We start from the raw sequence: 26,351 nt of genomic DNA on the forward strand, positions 1-26,351 counted from the left end.
TACAATAAGTGTATATATTAAAAGGAGAATAAAATTAGTGAGGTGATGTTCATGGTTCATTGGCCATTCAGAAATCTGATGGCGGATGGGAAGTTTTTACTAAAATGTTAAATGTTTTTACTAAATGTTAAGACCCACATTTTTTTGGCATTAACGGTTATGGGGAAAAGGGAGGTACTGTAAGTGGAGATGAATACATGAGCAGATCAGCCATGATCTTATTGAAAGGCAGAGCAGCTCGACCGGCCAGATTGCCTACTCCTGCTCCTATTTCTTATGTTCTTACTCAAAATGGAGAAGCATTCTGGATAGCAATCAGATTCTGGAGCCCATTCACTCAGAGCACACAGAAGCTGAAGGAATAGGATGTAGCACTTCTCAAAAAAAAAACTAATACTGTCAACCAGCTCTTGTTCAAACTAGTCCCCCACTGATCTCATCAGTCACTTCAGAATAATCCATCCGGGAGCCCGATGGATTGCCTCAGAAGGAGAAGCCATCACACCTGATTGTCCATTGCTCCTGGCTCAAGTTGATTTTCTCTTGGTGGCTCCTGATCTCCGTAAACACAAAGAAGATCCAACAAGGTATTTGTCGTTTCGAGAGATACAGGTGTCCCTAGTAGACAAAGAACAAATTCAAATTGTGATTATTAACGAGTCTCAGGTACTCAAGCATCTTCAGAAGTGGCAAAACAGGTAGACAGGATGGCGAAGGTGGTACTTGGCACAGTTGGACTTATCAATCAGGACACTGATTTATCAATCAAGAGTTGCAACGTCATGATACAACCATACAAGACATTGGTGAGACCTCACATATTGTGCGTGTTCCTGGTCGCGTAGCACAGGATGGACGACACTGAGCTGGAAAGGTTGCAGGAAAGAGTAACAGGGTGGAGTTAAAGGAGAGATTGGATAGACTAGAACTATTTTCTCCTGGAGTGTAGGAAGCCAAGGGGGAACCTAAAAAGGCACAGAAAATCATGTTGGGCATAGATAAGCCGTTGAATGGTCACAGCTGAATTCCTATGGTACAGGAATCTAAAACAAGTCAGCACAGATTTAACGCAAGAGGGGAAAAAATTAAAGAGGAACTGAGGGGAAACTTTTTCCACACAGAGAATGGTAGATATGTGAAATGAGCTGCCAGGGCAAGCCGTAGAGGTGGGTGAAATTATAATATTTAAAAAACATTTGGGCAGGTATCCAGATAGAAGAGGATATGACCAAACACAGGGAGATGAGAAATTAGTTTAGGTAAGCAGTTTACAAAAATGGGACTAGTTTAGGTAAGCAACTTGGTCTGCATGGATGAATTGGGCCGAAGTTTCCATGTTGTATAAGTCCGTGATTCTAGATTTACTAGCAATTTCAAACTTCACAATTTTTCTCCCAATGACATTCGTAAGGCTGGAATTTAAAGGCAAACAAAAAGCAGAGCTGGTGTTTGGGAGGCTGAAGGGATGATAGATAGGACATATAGAGAGGTAGTTACACCAGAAACTGGGTGACAGTCAGGAAGGGGAAGGGGGTTAGGGAGCCAGTGTGGCCATCCCCCTCAACAACAGGTATATCACTTTGGATATTGTCGGGGAAATGACCTAACAGAGGAAAGTCACAGAGGTTGGGTCTTTGGCACTAAGTCTGCCATTGTGGCTCGGAAACTGGAGGTGGGGGGGGGGGGGGGGGGGGGAGGGGGAGAAGAGGTATGCTGTGTTCATTCGTTAGGGGAACAGACAGGAGGATCGCAGATAGTATATTGCCTTCTGGATGCCAGGGTCCGGGATATCTTGGATTGAGTCCTCAGCATTCTTAAGTGGGAGGGTGAACAAGAAGTCGTGGTCCATGTCGGTACCAATGACATGGGTAGGATGAGCGATGAAGTTCTGCATAGGGAGTTCGGTGCTAAGTTAAAAGCGAAGACCTTCAGGGTTATGATTTCAGGACTGAGCTACTGAGCCCAGATCTGGGAGGATTATACAGTTTAATATGGGGCTAAGGAGTTGGTGTAGGAGGGAGGACATACGATTTTTGGATCATGGGACTCTCTTCCAGGGAAAGGAAGATGGAACCTGTACCAATGGGAGGTTTGCACCTGAACTGGAGGAGGACTAACATCCTAGTGGGAAGGTTTGTTAATGCAGCATGGTGGGGGTTAAACCAGAATTGTAGGGAGATGGGAAGACATTCCTCTGTTGGTAAACAAAAATGAAATCAAATCATTAGAAAGAGGTGACAAAGGGTCAGATGGTGTTGAATCATTGCGGATAGAGCTAAGGAAGTGCAAGGGTAAAAAGACCCTGATGGGACTAGAAAACAAACCACAAACAGTATTAAGGATGTGGCCTATAAATTACAACAGGGATAGAAAATGCATCTCGAAATTGCCATGTTACAATAGTCATCTGGGACTACAATAGGTAGATAGATTGGGAAAATCGGGTTGGTGCTGGATTCCAGGAGGGGTAATTTCTAGAGTGCCTATGAGATGGCTTTTTAGTGCAGTTTGTGGTTTAGCCCACTACAGGATCAGCTACTCTGGGTTGGGTGTTGTGCAATGAACCAGAATTGATTAGGGAGCTGAAGGTAAAAGAACCTTCAGGGCAAGTGATCATAATGTGATCGAATTCACCCTGAAATTTGAGGAGGAGAAGCTAGGCAGGTGTGTCAGTATTACAGAGGCTTGAGAGAGGACCAGCCAGAATTGATTGGAAAAAAACACTGGCATGGATGACAGCAGAGTAGCAATGGCCGGAATTTCTGTAAGCAATTCAGAAGGCACAGGATATACACATCCCAATGAGGAAGAGGTATTCTAAAGGAAAGATGATACAAGTGGCTAACAAGAGAGTCAAAGCCAACATAAAAGCCAGAGAGGGCATATAATAGAGCAAAAATTAGTTGGAAATTAGAGGACTGTGAATCTTTTAAAAACCAACCCAAGGCAATTAAAAAAGTCATTAAGGTAAAGATGGAATACGAAAGTAAACTAGCCAATAGTAAAAGAGGATACCAAAAGTTTCTTCAGATACATAAAGTGTAAAAGAGAGGTGAGAGTGGCTATCGGACAGCTGGAAAGGTAGTTATGGAGGACAAGGAAATAGTGGATGAACTGAGTAAGTATTTTGTATCAGTCTTCACTGTGGAAGACACTTGCAGGATGGTGGAAGCTCCAGATGTCAGCGGTCATGAAGTGTGTGAAGTTACCATAACTAAAGAGAAGGTTCTTGGGAAACTGAAAGGTCTGAAGGTAGATAAGTCGCCTGGACCAGACGGTGTACACCACAGAATTCTGATAGGTGTGGTGAAGATATTGTGGAGGCATTAGTAATTATCTTCCAAGAATCACTAGATTCTGGAATGGTTCTAGAAGAAAATTGCAAATGACACTCCACTCTTCAAGAAGGGAGAGAGGCAGAAGAAAGGAAACTACAGGCTAGTTAGTCTGACCTCAGTGGTTGGGAAGATATTGGAGTCAATGATTTAGGATAAGGACTCAAGAGTACTTGGACGGGCATGATAAAATAGGCCGTAGTCAGCATGGTTTCCTCAAGGGAAAATCTTGCCTGACAGATCTGTTGGAATTCTTTGAGGAAATAACGTCTAGCATAGACAAAGGAGAATTGGTTGATGTTGCATACTTAGATTTTCAGAAGGCCTTTGACAAGGCTGCTTAACAAGGTACAAGCCCATGGTATTACAGGAAAGATTCTAGCATGGATAAAACAGTGGCTGATTGGCAGAAAGCAAAGACTGGGAGTAAAGGCAGCCTTTTCTGGCTGGCTGCGGTGTTCCACAGGGGTCTGTTTTGGGACGGATTCTTTTTATGTTACATGTCAATGATTTGGATGATGGAATCAATGGCTTTGTTGCAAAGTTTGCAGATGATATGAAGATAAGCAGAGGGGCAGGTAGTTTTGAGGAAGAAGAGAGGCTACAGAAGGTCTCAGACAGATTAGGAAAATGGGCAAAGAAATGGCAGATGGAATACAGTGTTGGGAAATGTATGGTCATGCACTTCGGTAGAAAAAATGAAAGGGTTAACTATTTTCTATGTGGAGAGAAAATGCAAAAAAGTGGCGGTACAAAAGGACTTGTTTGGAGTCCTTTTGCCGGATTCCCTAAAGGTTAATTTGCAGGTTGAGTCTGTGGTGAGGTAGGCAATGAAGGGATACGGTGAGAAGGCAGGAGATTGGGGCTAAGAGGAAAATTGGATCAGCCATGATGAAATGGCAGAGAAGACTGTAACTGGGGCCAAATGGCCCAATTCTGCTTGTGTCTTAATGCGCATTCTCCATTGGGACTCCAAATCTGGAAAGTAATGCTACACACCAGCTTCAGGTGGAAGCAGGGAAAGTGTGCAAAATCATACTATTAAACAACATACTTCTAGTCTCAACAGACTGGATGTTTCCTGTCCTCTTGTTTCTCTGATGTGTAGAGTATTTTCTTTTATGAAACCTAGTACTTTGGTCTAAGTGCATAATGGGAGGGATAAGATTACCTGCTTGCACAAGTTGATCATACAGATCAACAGATTCTTTCACTCGCCTGAGCTGAATGCGTTCTTTCAGGGCATCCTCCGTCACTTCACTTATCAGGGGCTCCAACTGTTGTGGCATCAGACACTATATATATATTAAAAAAAATCGATAATTGGCCATGAGTGACAACTTGCATTTCTATAGTGCCTCGTACAGTTCATGGACTGTGCATTTCAATCCACGTTTTGATGCGCATATGACAATAAAGCTAATTCAATCTTTGCATTACAACACCGATTAAGCTTCATGAAGTCCTTTGGACATAAAACACGTCAGGTTGGCCTGAATTGATTGTGAGAAATATTGCTGAAACGCAAATTTTGCTGCAATTAGGGGGCCTTAGTGAGAGAAATTAAGAGAATCAATCATTTGTTTGGTGGAAAATACAGACATTAAAAAGGCTGCTGGTGATAGAAGTGAGCTCAGAGACCAACACTAAATGGCTTACTGACAACTTAAAGAAAGGCCATTAGAGTGAAATGCAAGAGAAATTGTCAAGCTCACGGAGCCATCTTAGAATGAACAAGTATTATAATGCAGAGGAAGAGGAAATTAAATAAAATCAACCATCAACAGACAAAGGTACTGGAATGCTAGAGTGCAGTAAAACTGTGTACGTAAGAAAATTTAATGTTATGTCAATGATATAAATGGCTATGGATTGCAACACAAAGACTTCTGTTTTAACAAAGGAGGGACTCAACTTACAGGTATCGAAGGTTCAGCAAAATCCTTCTGGAAAAGTTTGGGATAAGTGTTAACGATGTACCTGGCCGCATTGTGCCCAGACTCCTGCGACAGGGAGTAGAGACGCTGAAAGAGTAGGAGAGAACATGCTGTTTACAAAGGAACCTGGTCAACATCACTTAGGAATGGTTCCTAAGGTTAACGAGTGAATAATTAAAAATAATTCTCATTGTCTAGTGAGGAAATGAGACACATGAAAACTATACTCAAGCTAAGCTTTCCAATGTTTACTTCAGCACTGTTGGTTTGGGGAATGTAGAATTGTTATTTTTCTTGGGAATTTATCTTTCCTAGGCTTGCTTGCATTTTTATATAATCATCTACATTCTGTACATGTAATTGTTCACTGAATATTCCAGTAATTGAAGTAGAGTTGCTTCGGTATTTTTCAAGAAACTTCTGAGTTTTCTAAGCAGATGTCACACCACTTGAACCAGGCTATTTTATAGGTTAGTTATTATCAATGGAATTTTGTTATTTCTAGTCTCAGTCTGAGACAACTACAACTGCTTCTACCTTTGTCTTTTTTTTTGTTCTCTCAACCCCTCTTTCTTGTTCGTTTTTTGCTCTTGTGAGTTTTGGGCCTAATTCTTAACTTCTGAAGAGCCAGTAGGGTGGGTCGGTACCACCTGAGGGGAATAATGCTCATTGTGATTTTTGGCAAGGTATACATCTCCAGAGTTAGAAAACATGTGATAGCATTGCACCAGTGGTAGCTCTATATGTGCTCTCATGCATTTTATAACACTACCCTAAAATTAGCATTTCTGAAAAGTGGCCAGTACATACAAATACAACATATATATTCAACCTAGTGGTATTTTGTCATTAGTGATCCCTCAACATTGAAATTTGTCACATGCAGCTGAGCTCAAGCACTTTTCATCAAATGTTGTTATAAAATTCTACATTGAAAACTATGCCATTGGTGGCACTCGCAGTACAGTGCCCAGTTTCAGTAGAGTGAATCATTTCATTTTTAGAAAAATAGAAACATACTTGTCTGTGTTTATTTTGGAAAAGTCAATAAAAACCCTAGGACACATACAGTATAATCACATGGATTTGTGGAGAATTTATTCAGGAATTCAAATAAGTAATCACTTTTTGTATATATTCCATATTAACATCAGGACAGGGTTATCAGCTCAGCTAAGAGTGGACTTTGCAGCAGATTGTTCAACTGCTGTTAGTTCAAGTCACTGGCCATGTCGTTCACATGGTCTAAGAATGATTTGATTTCCCCAGTCCTCTCTGGAAGGTTGTCCTCAACCCACGGTGTGAACTCTGCCCATGTGAGTCTCATCGTGCTTCATAGATACACTTGTGGACCCTGACAGCACGATCGTAGTGTTTACCATCAAGGACTCCATTGATGGACCCCTCTGCGACAATTCCAGCCTCTATGCATACGTCCTTTAAACCAGCATCCCGAAATCACTTTCTTAGGATGGCTAAGGCATTACAAAGGGTATGGAATGTCCACATCCTGAGAAGAATGTTGGAGAAGCGCTCTTTCTGCTTCCAGGCAATTTCAGTGGGTTTTGCATAGAGTGCTTGATCCATGACTACCACAATTGTTTCTAAATGAAGTTCCTTCCTGATTAGCTCTGATTGGTTCAGGATTTCAAATACTGTGGTCAACTCTGTAGCTGGTGAATTGATGGTTGGCAGATACCCAACAACATCTTGTGAGATTGGTTCCTGGTCCCTGGTGCTGATATTAAAACCAGTCCATCTTGGGATTGTCTGATTCTCTGGATCTGTTTGCCTTGCAAGTGTCCACATCAGGTTCTTCTTGCAGACAAGAAGAGCAGCTTCCTTGGTTTCCTGGACAGTGTTCCCTGATCGGGAGAGGTTGTGGTCCCACACCTGCACCTGCTACATTTACTTCCAGTTCTTGGTCCTCAATGGTGACTGATCTCTGCTTCAGTGACAGAAAGCTACCATCACTGCAATCCTATCACACATTTTCTAGCACTAGGGGTGTATACCTTGCCAAAAATTACTATAAGAATTATTCCCCCAGATGGTACCGGTGGCACAATTTTGGGGTCCTGGCTCACGGACTATTTGGACCACAAAAGTATCAGGATCTAACAGCACCTGCAATGCAGCTCAACTAGAATCCCCACAGATTCATAGAGCACGCAAATGTGCTCACACCACAACTTCTTCATGCCAACGAATCAACACCAGTCCCATTTGCCTGCGATGGAGCCATATTCCTCTAAATTCCTGCCACTTTCTGTTGCTGGGTTGTGCCAGTGCGGACAAGTAACTTGACTCAAATGGAATATACAATGCAAGTAGAAGCCTTGCCAAAATGGAACACTTACGTATTCGGGTGATGTCCTGGGTATAAGGTAGGGGTCATCTTGGAAACTGTAATGCGCAGCTGTGGGGTCCTGTGACAGAAAGACAAATATTGAGTATCTTACAGACACCAAAGGCCCGGCCCAGCGCCCAGCAGATGATAGACCAAAATTATTTTTTTTTTAAATTATTAGTTTTTTTATACATTTTCTACATAGCTACAGATAAAAAAAACCCAGATCAAAATGAACATTAATACAGAGCAAAAATAAACATACAATAATAATATGATACAAAGAAAGATAATTGAGAAAGCACCCAAATTGAAGACATGTAAAATTAGTATCCTCTCCAAGCCCCGCAACAAAAAAAAACTCCAGACCAACCACAACACAATATAGAGAATATAAATCAGGACAATCGAACCCCCAAAACTGTAAATACACTTAGCAACAAAAGATATTAATGCCTACTACCAAAAAAAGGAAAAAAAAGAGAAGGAGCTCAAAGCAAGGGACCGAAAAAAAACCCTAGTCAAGAGGAAGGTTATGAAAGTACTCAATAAAAGGTCCCCAGACCTTATGGAACTTTAAATCCGAATTAAGAACTGAATAATGAATTTTTTCAAGGTCTAAGCAGGCCATAATGTCGTTAAGCCATTGAGCATGCGTGGGCGGGGCAACATCTCTCCATCTAAGGAGGATTAAACGTCTAGCCAGGAGAGAAGCAAAAGATAATATTCGACACTTAGTCGAACTCAGACGTAAATCTGTCTCACCCCAGAAACCGAACAAAGCAATTAAAGGGTTAGGTTCTAGGTGGTGATTCAGAATATGCGATAATGTTATGAAGACATCTTTCCAAAATTTCTCCAAGCTAGGACAGAGCCAGTACATATGAATGAGAGAGGCCTCGCCCCTTTTGCATTTATCACAAAGCGGACTAATGTTGGGGTAAAATCGAGATAATTTAGATTTAGACATATGGGCTCTATGAACAATCTTAAGCTGTAAAAGGCAATGGCGAGCACAAAGAGAGGTTGAATTAACCGATTTGAGAATCGAGTCCCAAGCCTCATCAGATAAGGAGGTATTTAAATCATGCTCCCATGCCATTTTAATTTTATCCACAGGGGCACGTCGTAAGGCTGCTAATTTATCATGAATAAATGATATTAAACCTTTACCTAGTGGATTAATAGAAAGAAATAAGTCCATAACATTTTTCTCAGGCATTTCAGGGAAGTTAGGAATTAAAGGAGTAATAAAGTGTCTAATTTGGAGATATCTAAAAAAAATGAGCATTGGGCAGATTGAACTTAGCAGAGAGCTGTTGAAAAGAAGCGAAGCGATTATCAATAAAAAGATCTTCAAAATGTCTAATGCCCTTCCTATACCAATCATGGAATGCTGAGTCATACATAGTAGGTAAAAAAAAAGGTGATTATGTAAGATAGGGCTAGAAAAGGAAAAACCATGGAAACCATAAAATTTCCTAAACTGAGCCCATATATGCAGAGTGTGTCTAACAAGAGGATTAACTATTAATCTGGACAAACTACTAGGGAGTACAGAGCCAAGAAGTGCAGAGATAGATAATTCTTTAGTGGAGCTCAACTCCATTGCCACCCAATTAGGGCACTCGGGTTGGCCATGAAAAAAAGACCAAAAGGTAGCACAACGTATATTGGCTGCCCAATAATATAAACGAAAGTTAGGTAAAGCCATGCCACCCTCCTTTTTAGATTTTTGGAGATAACCTTTATTAATTCTAGAGCGCTTATTCTTCCACAGATATGACAAAATAATAGAGTCTAAGGAATCAAAAAAAGATTTAGGAATAAAAATTGGGATTGATTGAAATAAATATAAAAGTTTAGGGAGAACATACATTTTAACAACATTAATACGACCTACCAAAGACATAGAAAGAAGTGACCATTGTAACAGACTCTGTTTAATAGTATATGAAAGATTGGCAAAATTTTCACGAAAGAGATCTTTAAACTTCCTTGTGACTGTAATCCCAAGATAAGTAAATTGATTATGAACTACTTTGAAAAGGAGATCACGAAATGTTAATTCTTGTGCTTCTTTATTAATTGGGTAAAGTTCACTCTTATGTAAATTAAGTTTATATCCAGAGAGCTGGCTAAACTGGTCAAGAAGTGAAAACATTGGAGGTAAGGATGTAGACGGATTTGAAAGAAAAAGTAATAAGTCATCGGCATAAAGAGAAACTTTATGCTCAACACCCCCTCTCCAAATCCCGGTCAGTTCAGGACAATTTCGAAATGCTATCGCTAAGGGTTCTATAGCCAAATCAAAGAGAAAGGAACTTAAAGGGCATCCCTGACGGGTGCCACGTTTGAGGTTAAATAATTGGGATTTCTGAAAATTAGTTAAAACAGATGCAGTAGGACACAAATACAGCAATTTGATCCAAGAGATAAAACTTTGACCGAAGTCAAATTTTTTCTAAAACTGCAAAAAGGTAGTTCCACTCTATACGATCAAATGCTTTCTCCGCATCGAGGGAAATAACACATTCAGGAATCCCAGTTGGAGGTGAATATAAAGTGTTAAATAAGCGTCGCATGTTAAAAAAAGGGAGATGGTTTTTAATAAAACCAGTTTGATCGGAAATAATAGAGGGGATAACAGTTTCTAATCTATAAGCCAAGACTTTGGCCAAGATTTTAACATCAACATTAAGCAAAGAAATCGGCCTATACGAGGAACACTCTGTTGGGTCTTTACCCTTTTTTAATAAAAGAATAATAGATGCCTCATTAAAGGAGGGTGGCAATTGGCCACACCTAAACGAGTCAGATAATACTGAGAGTAACTGAGGAGAGAGAAGTGAAGAGAATGACTTATAAAATTCTACGGGGAACCCATCAGGTCCAGGAGATTTCCCTGAAGACAATGCAGAAATTGCAAAAGATATTTCTTCTGATGATATAGGCGCATTAAGTTTGGCTTTAAAATCAGATGAAAGCGAAGGAATATTCAGATTATTTAAAAAATGGTCAACAGAGATATTGTCATTCAAAGATTCAGAGGAATAAAGTCGAGAGTAGAAATTTTTAAATGCGTCATTGATTTCTAGGCGATCCGATGTAAGGTCACCATTCTCCTTCCGGATCTTTGTAATACGTTGTTTGGCTTTGGAACGCCTCAACTGATTGGCTAGAAATTTACCAGATTTGTCGCCATGGATATAAAAGCGACTCTTACTTTCAAGAAGTTGGCGTTCGACTGGTTGAGTAGACAGGAGGTTAAATTTAGCTTGAAGTTCTACACGCTTCTTGTATAGTTCAGGGTTCTTAGTTTGAGGATACAGTTGATCCAAATCTTTAATCTGCTTAATGAGGTCTAATCGATCCGCACAGGACTTTCTATTAAGATTTGCTGTGTAGGAGATTATTTGGCCCCTCAAATATGCTTTCATGGCATCCCAGACAATCTGGGATGACACTTCAGGTGATGTATTGGTGTTAAAATAAAAGGTTATCTGATCCTTAATAAATTTTAGAAAATCATCCTCCGATAATAAAGTCGAATCAAACCGCCAGTGTTTATTCCTCTGAGGGAGACCAGGAAAATTTAAAGACAGAGTAATTGGGGCATGGTCAGAAATCAGTATACTCTGATAATCACAAGAATAGACAAATGGAATGAGTTGATTATCGAGTAAGAAGTAGTCAATTCTAGTAAAGGTATGGTGAACGTGAAAAAAACGAATAATCTCTCTCAGTAGGATGAAGGAAACGCCATATATCAGAGATACCATAATTAGAGAGAAATGATTGAATAGCTAAGGCAGATTTCGTAGGTGGTCTAGTAACAGAGGACGATCGATCCAAATTAGGATCTAACCAACAATTGAAATCACCACCCAGTATAAGAGAGTATGAGTTTAAGTCTGGTAGTGAGGAGAAAAAACATTCCAAAAAATTAACATCATCAAAATTGGGGGCATACAGGTTTGCTAGTACAACTTTAGTATTATATACCGTAGATTCCGGACTACAGAGCGCACCTGATTTTAAGCCGCTGGCACTAATTTTAGAAATAAAATCATTTTTTTAAATGTAAAGGCCGCACCGGATTTTCGGCCGCAGGTGTCCCACGTTGTAATATGAGATATTTACACAGAAAGATATTACACGTGAGGATTTTTTTAACTTTTAATTAAATCCATATGGTAACAAAAACAAATACATATTGCAAATGCTTTTTTTCGAACCGTGCCCGTACGCGGCTACTTTTAAATATACGTTGCGTATACTTCTTTACTGAACAACATTCCAATATCTCCTAACGACTGGTAAAAAATATATATACTGCAGCCTACCAGGAAAAGTTATTGATACCTTTAACTTAAAAGCAGAGTTCGCTCAGATCCAAAGCCGCTCCGCCGCTCGACCCCCTCCTTTCCGTTTCATCGCAAACGGCATTTAAAAGCAGATTTCGCTCAGATCCAAAGCCGCTCGCGTAATCCGCTCCCCCCCTCCTTTCCGTTTCATCGCAAACGGCATTTAAAAGCAGATTTCGCTCGGATCCAAAGCCGCTCCGCCGCTCGACCCCCTCCTTTCCGTTTCATCGCAAACGGCATTTTCCCACAAGACGCCGCGAAACCGGGTGTGACGTCATAGCATCCCGCGATGTAGTACAGAAAACAAATATAGTTTAAACTAAGTAGGGTAGGTAGCACAATGCTTCGAGTGTTTTCCATGTTGATGAGGGTGAGTACAAATGACTGATTTACAATAATTTAATTGTGAAAGTGCGCTTGATTTATCGTACAATTTCATTGGACCTCTGTGAACTACTCATCAATTTTATTGGTCTACTGTTACGAGGCAAAATGTTTACGAGGCGGCATGAAAAAAATAATGTATTAGCCGCTCTGGATTATTGGCCGCAAAGTTCAAAGCTGTTCAAAATGTGGGAAAAAAGTAGCGGCTTAAAATCCGGAATCTACGGTAGTTTACCAGAAACAATAATAAAATGGCCATTTGTATCAGATATCTTATTATGGAGTTCAAAAGGAATATTTGAATTAATGATGGAGACCCCCCCCCCCCCTAGCTTTGGCGGCAAAGGATGAATGAAAATGCTGACCTGCCCACTTTGACAAAAGCCGGGAGTTATCAAAACAACGAATGAGTTTCTTGAAGGAAAGCAATGTCAGCTTTGAGTTGTTTAATATGTGAGAAGACCTTCCTTCTTTTAACAGGGTGATTCAATCCCTTTACATTCCAGCTCACAAATTTAAGTGTATTAACCATTATCAATTGTTAGTGTGTAGAAGGCAGCAGGCATATAAAAAGTCAAGCAGTACAATAACAGTCTGGGAGCAAAAATGTAAACATAGATTCGTAGAATCAAAACAGAAACATGTCCTGAGTAACAAAGGAAAGCAAAGGAAACAGTGAGTAGTGTTGGAACTGGAGAATCTGCCCCACCCTCGCAACCCAAAACTAGACGGCTACCAAAAAAAGCAGCTAGCTCTACCAAAAAAATTAACCCAAGTATGACTTCCAGTTCTGTGTCGTTAACAACAGTTCCGTATAAATACTATAGCAAATGGTAGCTAGTTTATGCACTAGAAAACATAATTACAAATAAGAACAACTTCAACAGAATTATAAGACTTAATACAAAGAAAATCAAAAGGAAACTGAAACTAACCTACCCGCAAAAAATTATAGGAAATTAAAAGAAAAAAAGGAGGGAGAAAAGGGGAAATTGTAGATTCGAAGAGAGTACTTATCAACCATTACCGGAAAAAAAGGGAGCAAAACTTAAACTATGAATCAACCAACAGGGAGGCCTTCAATAAAAACTCCAAACCTCCAAAACAAGTTAAAGTCGCTTGTAGATCTCTATAGATAAAGTTATACAAGAATAAAATGGATTACACACGTACAATCTAAACGTCCGCAGGGAAACATTAAACTCGGATTATCTATTTAGAAAAAACGCACCGTCCAGGGAGAGATTGTCTACAGCCCTTAGAATTTCAATAAATAATGTCTGAATTATTCAAGAGAAGTCTGAGTCCGGAAAAAATAGCTTTACTATGAGAAGTACTTATCCACCATTTTAGAAGGTCAGACCGGGTTCCTAAGGAGACGGGCTGGCCGGAAGACTTCCAACAAATGCCTCGGCATTCTTCACTGATTTAAACCACTTGTATTCTCCAGTAGTAAGTGTAATTCACAGGTCGGCTGAATTTCGAAGGGAGGGTCTGAAACCACGATCAAAAAGCACTTTCATTACACCTTTAAACTCAGCACGCATCTTCAGAACCTGGGGGGCAAAATCCTCCACAAAACGAATGACTGTATTTTGAAACGCAAAAGTACCTCTGCGGCGTGCCTCCATAATCAAACGGTTTTTCACCTGGTATTGATGAAAGCACAAAATTACCGGCCGTGGGAGGGAACCCAGAATTGCACGGGGATCCTGTGTGCCCTTTCAAGCTCAGGTGGAGTCGGAAGAAATTCTTTCCCAAAAATCTCAGAGAAAATCGGAAAAAAATTCCACGGGAGAGCCCTGTTCGGTGGCCTCTGGCAAACCAAGAATTCGTAGATTGCAACGTCTGCTACGGTTTTCAAGATCGACCATTTTGGAAAAAAGTTTACGATTCTTCTCCTCTAGGCTGGAGCATAGAGTTTCGAGATAAAGAACACGGCGTTTTAAATCTTCAGAAGTTGAGTTGATGCGAGATAAGTGTTCAGCATGTTCGTCCATTCTAGCGTTGATCCGATCCAATTTGGCATCCAGCTGGTTGAAATAAGTTCTAAATTCCTTTGAAATATCTTGTCGATGCTGTTCCAACGCAGCAAGAATGTCAACCGGCAAAGTCGTAGAAATTTCTTTTTTCCCGGTTTTAGTACTTTTGCTAGACATTATAAGATAGATGTGTTCGCAGGCAAGTAAAAGAAACCCAATAAAATACCTAACTAAGGTTTAAGAATGGAGACATGTAGTGCAAAGATAGGGAGAATAACGGAGCAAAAGTTCGAAGCAGCTAAGCAGTCGCCATCTTACCGGAAGTCCAGACCAAAATTTTAAAACAAATACTCACTCTGTTCACTGTGGTTGCAAGAGCTTGAAGGACTGCAAGCTTATCCCTAGGAGATACAAACAAAAAGGGTGTTATAAACTATTACATTAACATCAGCAATTTGATGACTTACTAGATGACTTACTTACTGATGACTTGCATAGATATCACTGTAGCAAAATGAGTTACTAGACCATTAATACTTCACGTTTCTCTCCTACCACCTTAATGTTTATTCCATTTGACTCCACTGACTTGCAGGTCTCCGAAGTCCAACCACTCAAGCGTAATTACATGGTTAAAAATGTGCAACTATATTATTTTTGAGTTACATTTTTAAATCCTCAGATCAAGTTTCTTGGAAACACAACATCTGATTCCCTGCTCCTCACCACCATATACAGCTCGACCAGCAGATTATTTGTTTATCGTTACAGATATCCCTGGGAACCCCCAAAATGAGCCATGTTATATTGTGGCTCAAGATCCTCTCCCTACGTGTACAGTACTGTGCAAAAGTTTCTATAGCTAGGGTGCCCAGGACTTTTGTACAGTACTGTATCTGTCCATGTGAAATGCAGAGCGAGTTTGTAAATCTGGTGGGAGCAAAAAATGTTGGGAATGGTGAGGGACAGATGACAGAGGAGTCCCAGTGATTGGGGCGGGGGGGGGGGGGGGGCGGATGCAGACACACCCAGACCTGAGATACCAGGCTAGGTCGTTTGATTCCACACAAATGATTTATTGATCATTACAAAATGTCTCTCTGGTGCTTCCCACTCACTCCCTTCTCCCTTCCCATGATTCCCTTCTCCCTACCCACGCTCAGTCCACAATAGAGACCCATATCAGAATCAGGTTTATCATTACTCACACATCATGAAATTTATTTTATTTTGTAGCAGCAGTACAGCGGAATACATAAAATTACCATAGGACTGTGCAAGTCTTCGGCACATATACATAGCCAGCGTGCCTAAGAATTTTGCACACTTCTCGACACACTAATTAAGGTGTCAGCACTGGAGGAAGAAACTGAACCTTTGCTAGCAAACCATATGAATGAGGAGGAAGCAGTATCAGGAGCAGGGCATTTGTCAGCACTGCCATTCACTGAGCTCACCTGACCTTGCATGCTTTCCCTTGTCCTACCTCAACATACTGATGTGATGGAATGCAAAGTTTTTGCACTATACCAGTGACAGTAATAAATTAACTCACCAAACAACTCTACCTTCTTAGACTGTTCCTCTTAACATATCTAGTCATTGGTCTGTCTTGAATAAACTGTAGTTCATGAGATTCTAAAGATTTGGGCAGCAGGGCGGAGATACGTCCCTACCGAAGGAGGTGGAAGGCGCTGCTTCTCTCTGCTAGCCTGCAGGTCACACTTGGCAAGATGTAGCACCTGCTTAGCCCACTGATCACGGTCACATAAAGCCATGAGAGCAGCTGGTGCATATTACAATTCCTGGTGATGCAACCACAGACAGTCTCTGAAGAGTATTGATAATGGTTGGAGTCACCCATCTTGTAAATACAATGCCCAGAAGAAGGCATTGGCAAGCTACTTCTGTAGAAAAATTTGCCAGGAAAAACCACGGAAAGACCATGACCACCTGCATCATACAACATGGCACATAACAAACGATCGACCAATCATATGAGTCAAGATATTCCTTCTCAGCGCAGTGTAAAATGGCTACTCCTCTGTTGAAAGTATAATGCCCACCCCCAGTCTCCCAGACATGGGCAACATTCTCCCTCAAGAAGTCTTTCTGAAATGTTTTAGTGAAATATTCCCATTATTTTCTTAATACAATTCTGTGTCTAAAACAATGCAACAAAAGAAAATACTTACCAAGTTTTTTTTCTTGGAATGACAACTTCTTCTGCACCATCTTAAAAAGCATAAACAACAATGAATGCCCCAATGTGATTCTGCATACCTGATATGAGCAGAAATTAATATTTGAATCCAAACAGTTCAACACTACAGAAAACAATCAAATCAAGTTACCTGTCTGTCTTGCTGCAGTACACTGGCAGAGAAAAGGACTTGTGGAATAATACCTGTCAAATGATAATTAGTAAAATCACGTTTGGGTTTGCAACTCAGAATACCACAAAATGACAGATGAAACCACATCTGATACGATTGCATTATGGGCCTGAGAATCCTCACCAATTTCGTAATGCAAAGTACATCTTAGAACCAGTAAGTGAGCATGCCACTGTGGACTTAGCAATGATTAATAAACCACATTAATTAACTGACAAATACTACAACCATTTAACAACTCCCAGCATATTTTGCTGAGCACAGTGCAAAAAAAAATAGAATTGGGAGCAGGAGTAGGTCACTTCAAGCTAACTATTACATTCAATAGCATTTTGACTGATCATTTAGCTATTTTATTCCAACCTTTTCTCTCCCAGATCCCTTTACCATTAGTATTGTATCAAACTCCTTGAATATATTTAATGACTCAGTCTCAATTTCCTTCTGTTGCAGAAAATTACATATGATCTACACTTTGGGTAGACCATATGCAATTTATGATAGTTCCAAATCGTCTACGTCATATCCTTGGACTGGAAGCTCTACTTCCTTAGGAGACTGCAGAGATGCGGCATGTCCTCAAAAACCTCGGCAAGCTTCTACAGATGTGTGGTGACAAGTGTGCTGACTGGCTGTGTTATAGCCTGGCGTGGGAACACCAATGCCTTTGAGCAGAACATCTACAAAGCCCAGTACGTAACAGATATAGCCCTCCTAACCATTGAGCACATCTCCATGAAATGTTGCAATAGAAAAGCAGCATCCATCATCAAAGATCCTCACCACCCAGGCCATGCTCTTTTCTTGCTGCTGCCATCAGGTAGAAGGTACAGGTGCCTCAGGACTTGCACCACCAGGTTCAAAAACAGTTTCTACCACTCAACCATGAGGCTCTTGAAAAGGGAATAACTATACTCCTGTTCCCACACCAGATGGTCTCACTCTAAGGACTGTTTATCTTGTTATTCCATGCTCATTATTTATTGCTATTATTAATATCTGCATTTGCAGTTTTGTTGTCCATTGATCCTGTTTAGTTATTGTTCTATGGATCCGTTACGTACAGCCACAGAAAAAGAACCTCAGGGTTGTATGTGGTGACATGAATGTACTCTGATAATAAATCTTACTTTGAACGTTGGACTCCCCATAATGGCAACTAGTCTGTTCAGTCACTTCCAGATTTTATAAGACCTCTCTCACTATTTTAAATCCTAGTGAACTCAAGGCCAATTATCCCGATGTCTTTCTAGTTTAGCCCTGTGACCCCAGGAATCAGTTGGTTAACCTTCACTTGCACCACTACAGAAAATCAGCCACCTTTAAGGAACCGTTATTGTGAAGCGTTCTGGTCATCCCATTGCAAGAAGAATGTGGGGGCTTTGGGGAGGGCTCAGAAGCAGCTTAATCAGGTTACTGCCTGGAGTAGAACATATTAGTTATCAGGAAATGGACAAAATTGGATGGTTTTCTCTGGAGCATCAGAGGCTGAAGAAAAACCTGATAGAAGTTTATAAAATTATGAGAGACACAGATAGGGCAGACAGGCAGTCTCTAACCCAGAGTGGAAATGTCAAAGACTGGAGGTCCTGACTTTAAGGTGAGAGGGAGAAAGTTTAAAAGGGATGTGCAGGGCAAGTTTTCTTCAAAGAACATCAGCGTACTAGGTTCCTGGTTCATTCTGCCAGAGGTGGCAGAAGAAATACATACAATAATTGCGTCCAAAAGGATTCTAAATAAGCATATGAATATGCAGAGAATAGAGATCATGTGCAGGCACTATCCATAATAGTGCATCACTCCAAATTCCATATGCGCACATTTTAAAATTTATTTATTCAGATACAGCATTGAGTTGGCCCTTCCGTCTCTTCAAGCTGTGCCCACTGATTTAACCCTAGCCTAATCACGGGACAATTTACAATGGCCAATAAAGGTACCAATCGGTACATCTTTGGACTGTGGGAGGAAACCATAGCACCCGGAGGAAACACACCCGGTCACAGGGAGAACATACAGACAGTGGAATTCTGAAGGATGAGTGGTGACCTCAGTGAAAACTATCAAATGATGAAGGGCAAACATGAGGAAATCTGCAGATGCTGGAAATTTAAGCCACACACACAAAATGCTGGTGGAACACAGCAGGTCAGGCAGCATCTATAGGAAGGAGCACTGTCAACGTTTCGGGCCAAGACCCTTCGTCAGGACTAACTGAAAGGAAAGACAGTAAGAGAATTGAAAGTAGGAGGGGGAGGGGAAAATGCGAAATGATAGAAGACCGGAGGTGGGGTGAAGCTGAGGGCCGGAAAGGTGATTGGCAAAAGGGATACAGAGCTAGAGAAAGGAAAGGATCATGGGATGGGAGTCCTAGGAAGAAAGGGGGAGGGGAGCACCAGAGGGAGATGGAGAACAGGCAGAGTGATGGGCAGAAAGAGAGAAAAATAAGAGGGGGCGGAAAAAAGCTGAATATATCAGGGATGGGGTAAGAAGGGGAGGAAGGGCATTAATGGAAGTTAGAGAAGTCAATGATCATGCGCCATCAGGTTGGAGGCTACCCAGATGGAATATAAGGTGTTGTTCCTCCAACCTGAGTGTGGCTTCACCTTGACAGTAGAGGAGGCCATGGATAGACATATCAGAATGGGAATGGGAAGTGGAATTAAAATGCGTGGCCACTGGGAGATCCTGCTTGCTCTGACGGACAGAGCATAGGTGTTCAGCGAAATGGTAAAAGGCCTTGATAGAATGGGTGTGGAGAGGATGTCTTCTATGGTAGGAAAGACCAGAGGATAGAAACTCAGAATGGGGGGGGGTTGAACGTCAGAGATGAGGAGGAATTTCTTTAGCCAGAGAGTAGTGAATGCTCTGCAGCTTGCTGTGATCCTGCGCAGTACCCTGCTTCCCCCCACCCCCCCATATTAGATGGTGATGCAGCCAGTCAGAATGCTCTTCCTGGTATATCTGCATAAGTTTTCAAGTACTTTAGGTGACAAACAAAATCTGCTCAAACTTCTGATGAAATATAGCCGCTGTCTTGTCTTCGTTATAGCTGCATCAATATATTGGGACCAGGTTAGATCCTCAGATATGGACACCCAGGAACTTGAAATTGCTCACTCTCTCCACTTCTGATCCCTCTATGAGAACTGTTAAGTGTTTCCTAATCTTACCCCTTTCCAGGGTCCACATCAGCTCTTTGGTCTTACTGAAGTTGAGTGCAAAGGTTGTTACTGTGGCACCACTCAGCTAGCTGATATATCTCACTCCTGTACGCACTCTCGTCATCATCTGAGATTCTGCCATTTTGGTTGTACTCCAGATTCGTCTCTTGTGCTTCTCCACAAAGTTCAATCTCACTAAATGGGAGAATAGGGCGTGGGAGCTGAAGGACCTCCTGTTGTGTTCCTATCCCGCTGTTATCAGACTCTCGAAGGGATTTCTTGACTCCAAAATCTTCCTTGTTATAATCTTGCACTTTACCGTTCACCTGCACTACACCTTCTCTGTAGATTTTACGCTTTAACCTGTATTCTATTATTGTCTTATCTTGTTCTACGTCAATTCATTGTGTGATGATTTGATCTATAGGAATAGTATACAAGGTAAGCTGTTCACTTTATCTCAGCGCATGTGATAATAATAAACCAATAGAAACAGCTTTGGGAAATGGTGACCCCTCCCGTCTGGAACCTACCCCTTCAAACAACGTTGTAAACCCGAGAGCGACCTACGTTCCCATTCCCTAACGTTCTGAAATCGAAACGACCGACACCTCCCGCCGCTCTAAAATCAAACGCCCATGTTCTGCGTGAGAAGCGATAGCGGTTTGTCCCCTCGTAGGCCTGCGCGGGTATGGCGCTCGTTGCTGGTCGAAATGAAGGACCGACCTGCAGCTGAACGTCACGACACCCCTCTCCCTTCCTCCTCACCGGTGCCCACCGCCGCTGCTCGGTGCCCCCGGCCGCTGGACGGCCCCGCTCCTCCCCACCAGCCGCCGACACACGCGAACACAGGACGCCGCCATCTTGCTCCTCTGCGCGCTGCCTTATGGGACGGATCAGCTCCTACCAACCAGGAGTGCAGGGAGAGTCCAAACTTTATATAGAGAAGTATTTTTAATATGGATAGGTTTGAAAAGGCAAGAAGCGCCAGTAGGAAAGCAGCATAGTTACTATTTATAAAATTGAGTATTATTATTTTAATTGTTTCACTGGGAGTTTAAAATTTTTTATCGATCGTCTTTTATCCCCCCTATCGTGAGTTTCACAGATCCCCATGTGAGCTCCGTTCCCAAAGTTAAGATGCTGAATTGTCCTTAACGCCACTTTCTTCATAAATATCACCAGGAACACAGTACAAAATGCTCATTGGGAAAGAAATTCCATGGAGGCGCTTGCAAAGCATATCGTTTAACGTGTATTCGGCGGAAGAAATCAGGTAACGGTGACTGTTGAGGTAACTCGGCCTATGTGGGCTCTCACAAACCCACGAAAGCCCATCAATGTGCCCGTGAAAGTGGGACAGACCTGGGCGATGCACTCAGCATCGTGCCTTGCTTTCATGCAGCGGGTGTTATCAGTAATATTCTCGCTTTGTGTGATGAGAAAGCCAGGAGAATAAAGATGTGTTTGAACTTTTGACAATTGCGAAGAGTTCGGTAATTTCTTGAAGAAATGTATTAGTATCTGGTGATGAGGTTCAATTGTCTATCGGGTTGAGTTAGTATCTAGATTTTTTCTACATTGTTCATGGAACCTTGTCTGTGCAAGGAAATACGTTCGCAACTCAGAACTTGAGAAAACATGCTGTATGGTTTGGCTATTCTATTGAAGGAAGGCAGACTACAGTGTTTCTCTGTCATACAATGTATACTCTTTGGCCATTGTTGCTGTGTCGTTTTGCCGTTATGGAATAGATCTGCACATTAATTAGTGACCTTGCCCTTAGTTCCTGTGCGGATCAGCTGTGAGGGTATTTGCAACAGGTTTAACCTCTCCTGCTTCAATATGTGCTTCCTTCCTGCTTTACGAAGACCACATTCATCCCACCACCTAAGCAAAACAAGGTAATGTGCCTTCATGAATACCAGCCTTTGGCTCTGACATCCACCAGTGTGAAGTGCTTGAGAGGCTGTTTGTGGTACACGTCAAGTCCAGCCTTCCAGACAACCTTGACCTGCATATACATGGTAAATGGTAGGGCATTGAGGAACGCAGTAGAACAGAGTGATCTAGGAATAATGGTGCATAGTTCCCTGAAGGTGGAATCTCAAGTGGATAGGGTGGTGAAGAAAGCTTTTGGTATGCTGGCCTTTATAAATCAGAGCATTGAGTATAGGAGTTGGGATGGAATGTTAAAATTGTACAAGGCATTGGTGAGGCCGAATTTGGAGTATTGTGTACAGTTCTGGTCACCGAATTATAGGAAAGATGTCAACAAAATAGAGAAAGTACAGAGGACATTTACTAGAATGTTACCTGGGTTTCAGCACCTAAGTTACAAAGAAAGGTTGAACAAGTTAGGTCTTTATTCTTTGGGGCGTAGAAGGTTGTGGGGGACTTGATAGAGGTATTTAAAATTATGAGGGGGATAGATAGAGTTGACGTGGATAGGCTTTTTCCATTGAGAGTAGGGGAGATTCAAACAAGAGGACATGAGTTGAGAGTTAAGGGCCAAAAGTTTAGGGGTAACACCAGGGGGAACTTCTTTACTCAGAGAGTAGTAGCTGTGTGGAATGAGCTTCCAGTAGAAGTGGTAGAGGCAGGGTCGATGTTGTCATTAAAAAAAAAATTGGATAGATATATGGACAGGAAAGGAATGGAGGGTTATGGGCTGAGTACGGGTCAGTGGGACTAGGTGAGAGTAAGCGTTCAGCATGGACTAGAAGGGCCGAGATGACCTGTTCCCGTGCTGTAATTGTTATATGGTTATATAGTTCACCTGCAGCTGAGTTAAGTCTATGGCAGATGCCATCTCCTTGGCCGTACACTCACTCAGAGCATCTGGACAGTGAAGACACCTGTATATGCTAATGTTTATTGATTACAGCCCCACCTTAGATTCAGACTTATTTATGACATGTACAGAACATTGAAACATACAGTGAAATGTGTTGTTTGCATTAACAACTAACACATCCAAGGATGTGCTGGGGCAGCCTGCAAGTGTCATCACACATCCAGACACTAACGTGGTATGCCCACAATGACTGACAGAACAAAACAGACATCAACAACAAAATTTCAAAACAAAACAATAGCAAAACAAACCCCTTTCCCACCCAGCTGCCCCTCCATACAGGCCTTCAATCCCAGGACAGGCATCCTCCAGGCTTCCAGTCCTCGGCGTCAGGTTCACAGACCGTCGACACTAGACGCCAACCTCCAGTCCCTGGCATGGACTGTGGGCCTCTATCTCCTGACTCAGTAACTTTGGTCTTGACCTTTCTGGCCTTCTACCCTCAGACTTGCTGAGTTCTGGACTTCAGCCTTCAGCTTTGCCCTCTGGACTTTGCTGACCTCAGTCCTCACTGATCACAGGTTTGACCTTTGCGTCTTGATCCCAGGACTCGCTAATCATGAGTTTGACTTTCCAGCTTTGACAGATCTGACCTCTGGGATTGCTGACCTTTGACTGTGGAGCACTTTGAGCCTGGGCTTTTGGTCTCATACAAACCTCCATTACCGGTGTCTTGGGGTGGGGGGGGGTCCTCAGGACTCCCACCCATATGGCCCTCCTACTTGGCTTTTGCCTGCTACTCACCAGTGGCAGTGGAGATGAAATTGAGTCAGGTTTTTATAAATAAACAACAAAAATTTATTAACCTCTACACGAAAACATCAAAAAGTAAACAAACAACTAACTTAAACGGAAGTTAACAGTGTTATGCGTCTATAGTTATCTAACAGTTGAACTTGGAAAGAATTATTAACAGAGCTCATTCAAGCACAGTCTTAAAGTGGTAGTTTAATAAGTCCATATGATTCATAAAGTAAAGGAGAGGAGAGGCTTCCCGAACCAGCTTTGGATCGATGCTTGAAGAAAAGACGAAACTGCTGATGCAGATCCCAGCTGCTAAATGCCTTTACCGAAGATCCCGAAGAATAAAATTTCTCTGAGTAACTGACCTTTCGCCGGAGGTAGTCACCACACACCCAGACATTGCAGGGGTTAACCAAAAGTGCATGCCACGCTTCACGTCAATCACTTCGATACACACAGAGTGCCATTGATTCCTACCCAATTCTTTGGGTTCACACAAAGCTGGTATTTCTTCACTCTCTCTCTCCCATGATTACGTAACCACCGACTGTGACTACGCAGACTACGACAAAACAACTACGCAACAAATTATTGTCTCCCTTTTATACCAGCGGGACGTGCCATCAAGTGACATTACATCACCCCACTATCAGAAGACAATTACATCATGCTCATGAGAAACTCACGGGACAGGTAACACGCCAACCTCTGGAACCACTGGCCTTTGACTGCAGAGTGTTCTAACTTAAACTCTGAAATAAAGCTCCTACCCGTCTCTTTATTCTCCTCCATCACTGCCCTAAACCTTAACCTGACCCCTAGTTCTCTGCACTATCCCTAAAACCATCGTCACGAACGTAAAAACCACTCAAGTCTGAGCCACAACATCAATGGACGTCACAGCTCCCGCCATTTTGACCTGAACACCAGTTCCTTCCCCTGAATCTTCATTTACTGACCCTGGCTGCTAACCCTCCCACATCCCTGTCCCTAGACCCTAACTCTCTGCGCTATCCTCAAAACCATCATTACGAACCTAAAAACCACCCAAGTCTGACCCACAACATCGACGGACGTCATAGCTCCTTCCATTTTGACCTGAATACCAGTTCCTGCCCCTGACTGCTAACTCTCCCATATCCCTGTCTCTAAACTCTAACTCCCTGCGCTGTCCTCAAACCATCATTCCGAACAAAAACCAACCAAGTCTGAACACCCAGCTCACACCTGGCAGCCTTCAGTACGATAATTCCAAGCTGGGACTCAACATCTCTGCAACAGAATCCTTGACTTCTCGACCAACAGATTACAATCATGAGGATAGGCATCCACATCCCAGTCACAAATATTCTCAACACTGGTGCCCTGCAAGTCTGTATTGTCAGCCCCCTGCTCTACTCCCTATACATTCATGTTGGCACGACCAGATCCTGCTCTAATTCCATCAACAGGTTTGAATTCCTGCCGCTGTCTGGAAGGAGTCTGTATGTCCTTCCCATGACCGCGTGGGCTTCCTCCCACATGTACCGGTTGGTAGGTTAATTGGTCATTGTAAATTGTCCCACGGTTAGGCGAAGGTTAAATCGGGGGTTGCTGGTGGCTCAGCTTGAAGGGCCAGAAGGGCCTAATCTGTGCTCTATCTCAATAAATAAAGTTTGCAGATGATACCAATGAAGTGGGCTGTGTCTCAAATAATGATGAGTCGGAGTTCTGGAAGGAGACAGACATGGTGACAACATTCTTAAGTTTCCCTCAGTGGCAGCAAAACAAAATAACTTGTCTTTGTCTCTAGTTTTCTCCCACTCTGACCTTTCTAATGCTGTTGTAGTGACAACCAACTCCAGCTTGAGGAATAACACACCATCTAGGCACGTTGAAAGAGCTGTTTGTTTCTGTCTGCATGGAGGAACTACCAGTTAGACGGCGGCATGTGCGGGGTACAACCAAAGGTTCTTTTTTTTCTTTGTAAAATTTGTTCTTTACGATTGCAAGAGAATTCTACTTCAAGAACATCGGGCACTGCAGTGCTGCTCCATCAGAGAGCTGCTCGTTGATCGGAGTAGCTGGTGTCGGTGTTGGAGCCGGCCGAGGTGTCGAAGGAGCTGGTTGGGTTGACAGAGCAACCCGCTGATGTGTTGGAGGAGCTGGTTTGGGTTTGAAGGAGCTGACCTGGCTGCAGACCCCATGTTGCTGCCCACTACTCAGGAACATCAAAGCCGGTGCAGTGTAACCCTGGGAGATTGCCTTAGACATTTCACTTGCGATCGCAAGACTCTGTTGGACAAAGGTACTGTAAGTTGCTGAAGTCCTGTCACCTTCATCTGATGGAGGGACAGTTGTCATGGGAGCTGTGCGGCCTCAGTTGTATCGAGAACTAGACCTCAAGCCTCGGGCTTGCCTGTTGCTACAGACAGGTGAGAGATGTGGAAGTGCTACAGGTGTGATTGAGCTTGGCTGTGACTTGGCCTCTCCCTGAGGTGCTGCCCTCCTGTGTTTGAGTGGTGGAATGACAGGCTGCGCACTGCTGGGAGACTGTACCATCGATTGGGGACATTGTTGCTTAGGGTCTTGGACTAGATATGTTTTTTCCCCAAGTGAATAAGCTTCTTTGCAAGATGTGTTGAATACTATTATTCTTTTACTTTTAGTGTTTGCTTGTTATTTTGAATGCTTTGTTCCTTGGCCCCAGAGGAACGTGTCTTGTTCAGCTGTATCTGTGTATGGTTTGAATGACAATAAAACTTCATTTGATTTGAAGGACCAGTGACTTGAAATGTTAACTGGTTCCTCTTGAGTGGCTAAGTTCTTCCAGCATTTTATTTTGTTATAAGGATG

At 42.2% G+C, this 26,351-nt stretch overlaps 2 protein-coding genes across 3 annotated transcripts in view; one reads left to right on the plus strand and one right to left on the minus strand.

Annotated features, from left to right (window-relative positions):
* ptcd3 (pentatricopeptide repeat domain 3) overlaps positions 1-20,793 on the minus strand; it is a 54,477-nt gene extending 33,684 nt beyond the window's left edge. Inside the window, exons 1-8 of the mRNA XM_073042218.1 lie at positions 20,684-20,793; positions 16,710-16,762; positions 16,551-16,590; positions 14,711-14,756; positions 7,633-7,701; positions 5,255-5,359; positions 4,507-4,630; positions 506-618 (exon numbers count right to left, since the gene is read on the minus strand). Of these exons, the coding sequence (XP_072898319.1) occupies positions 506-618; positions 4,507-4,630; positions 5,255-5,359; positions 7,633-7,701; positions 14,711-14,756; positions 16,551-16,590; positions 16,710-16,762; positions 20,684-20,778 (645 nt within the window). The 5' untranslated portion in view covers positions 20,779-20,793. The remainder of the gene's footprint in view (positions 1-505; positions 619-4,506; positions 4,631-5,254; positions 5,360-7,632; positions 7,702-14,710; positions 14,757-16,550; positions 16,591-16,709; positions 16,763-20,683) is intronic.
* Positions 1-26,351, plus strand: part of polr1a (RNA polymerase I subunit A) — a 198,316-nt gene that overhangs the window by 17,366 nt on the left and 154,599 nt on the right. Inside the window, exon 1 of one of the 2 annotated variants that reach the window (XM_073042217.1) lies at positions 21,014-21,191. The exons of the other annotated variant lie outside the window; for it this stretch is intronic. Coding sequence (XP_072898318.1) covers positions 21,115-21,191 — 77 coding nt within the window. The 5' untranslated portion in view covers positions 21,014-21,114. Of the gene's footprint in view, positions 1-21,013; positions 21,192-26,351 lie in introns of those variants that run through there. 2 annotated transcript variants of the gene reach the window in all.

Source organism: Hemitrygon akajei, chromosome 4 (genome assembly GCF_048418815.1).
Source record: "Hemitrygon akajei chromosome 4, sHemAka1.3, whole genome shotgun sequence".
NCBI classification, from domain to species: Eukaryota; Metazoa; Chordata; class Chondrichthyes; order Myliobatiformes; family Dasyatidae; genus Hemitrygon; species Hemitrygon akajei.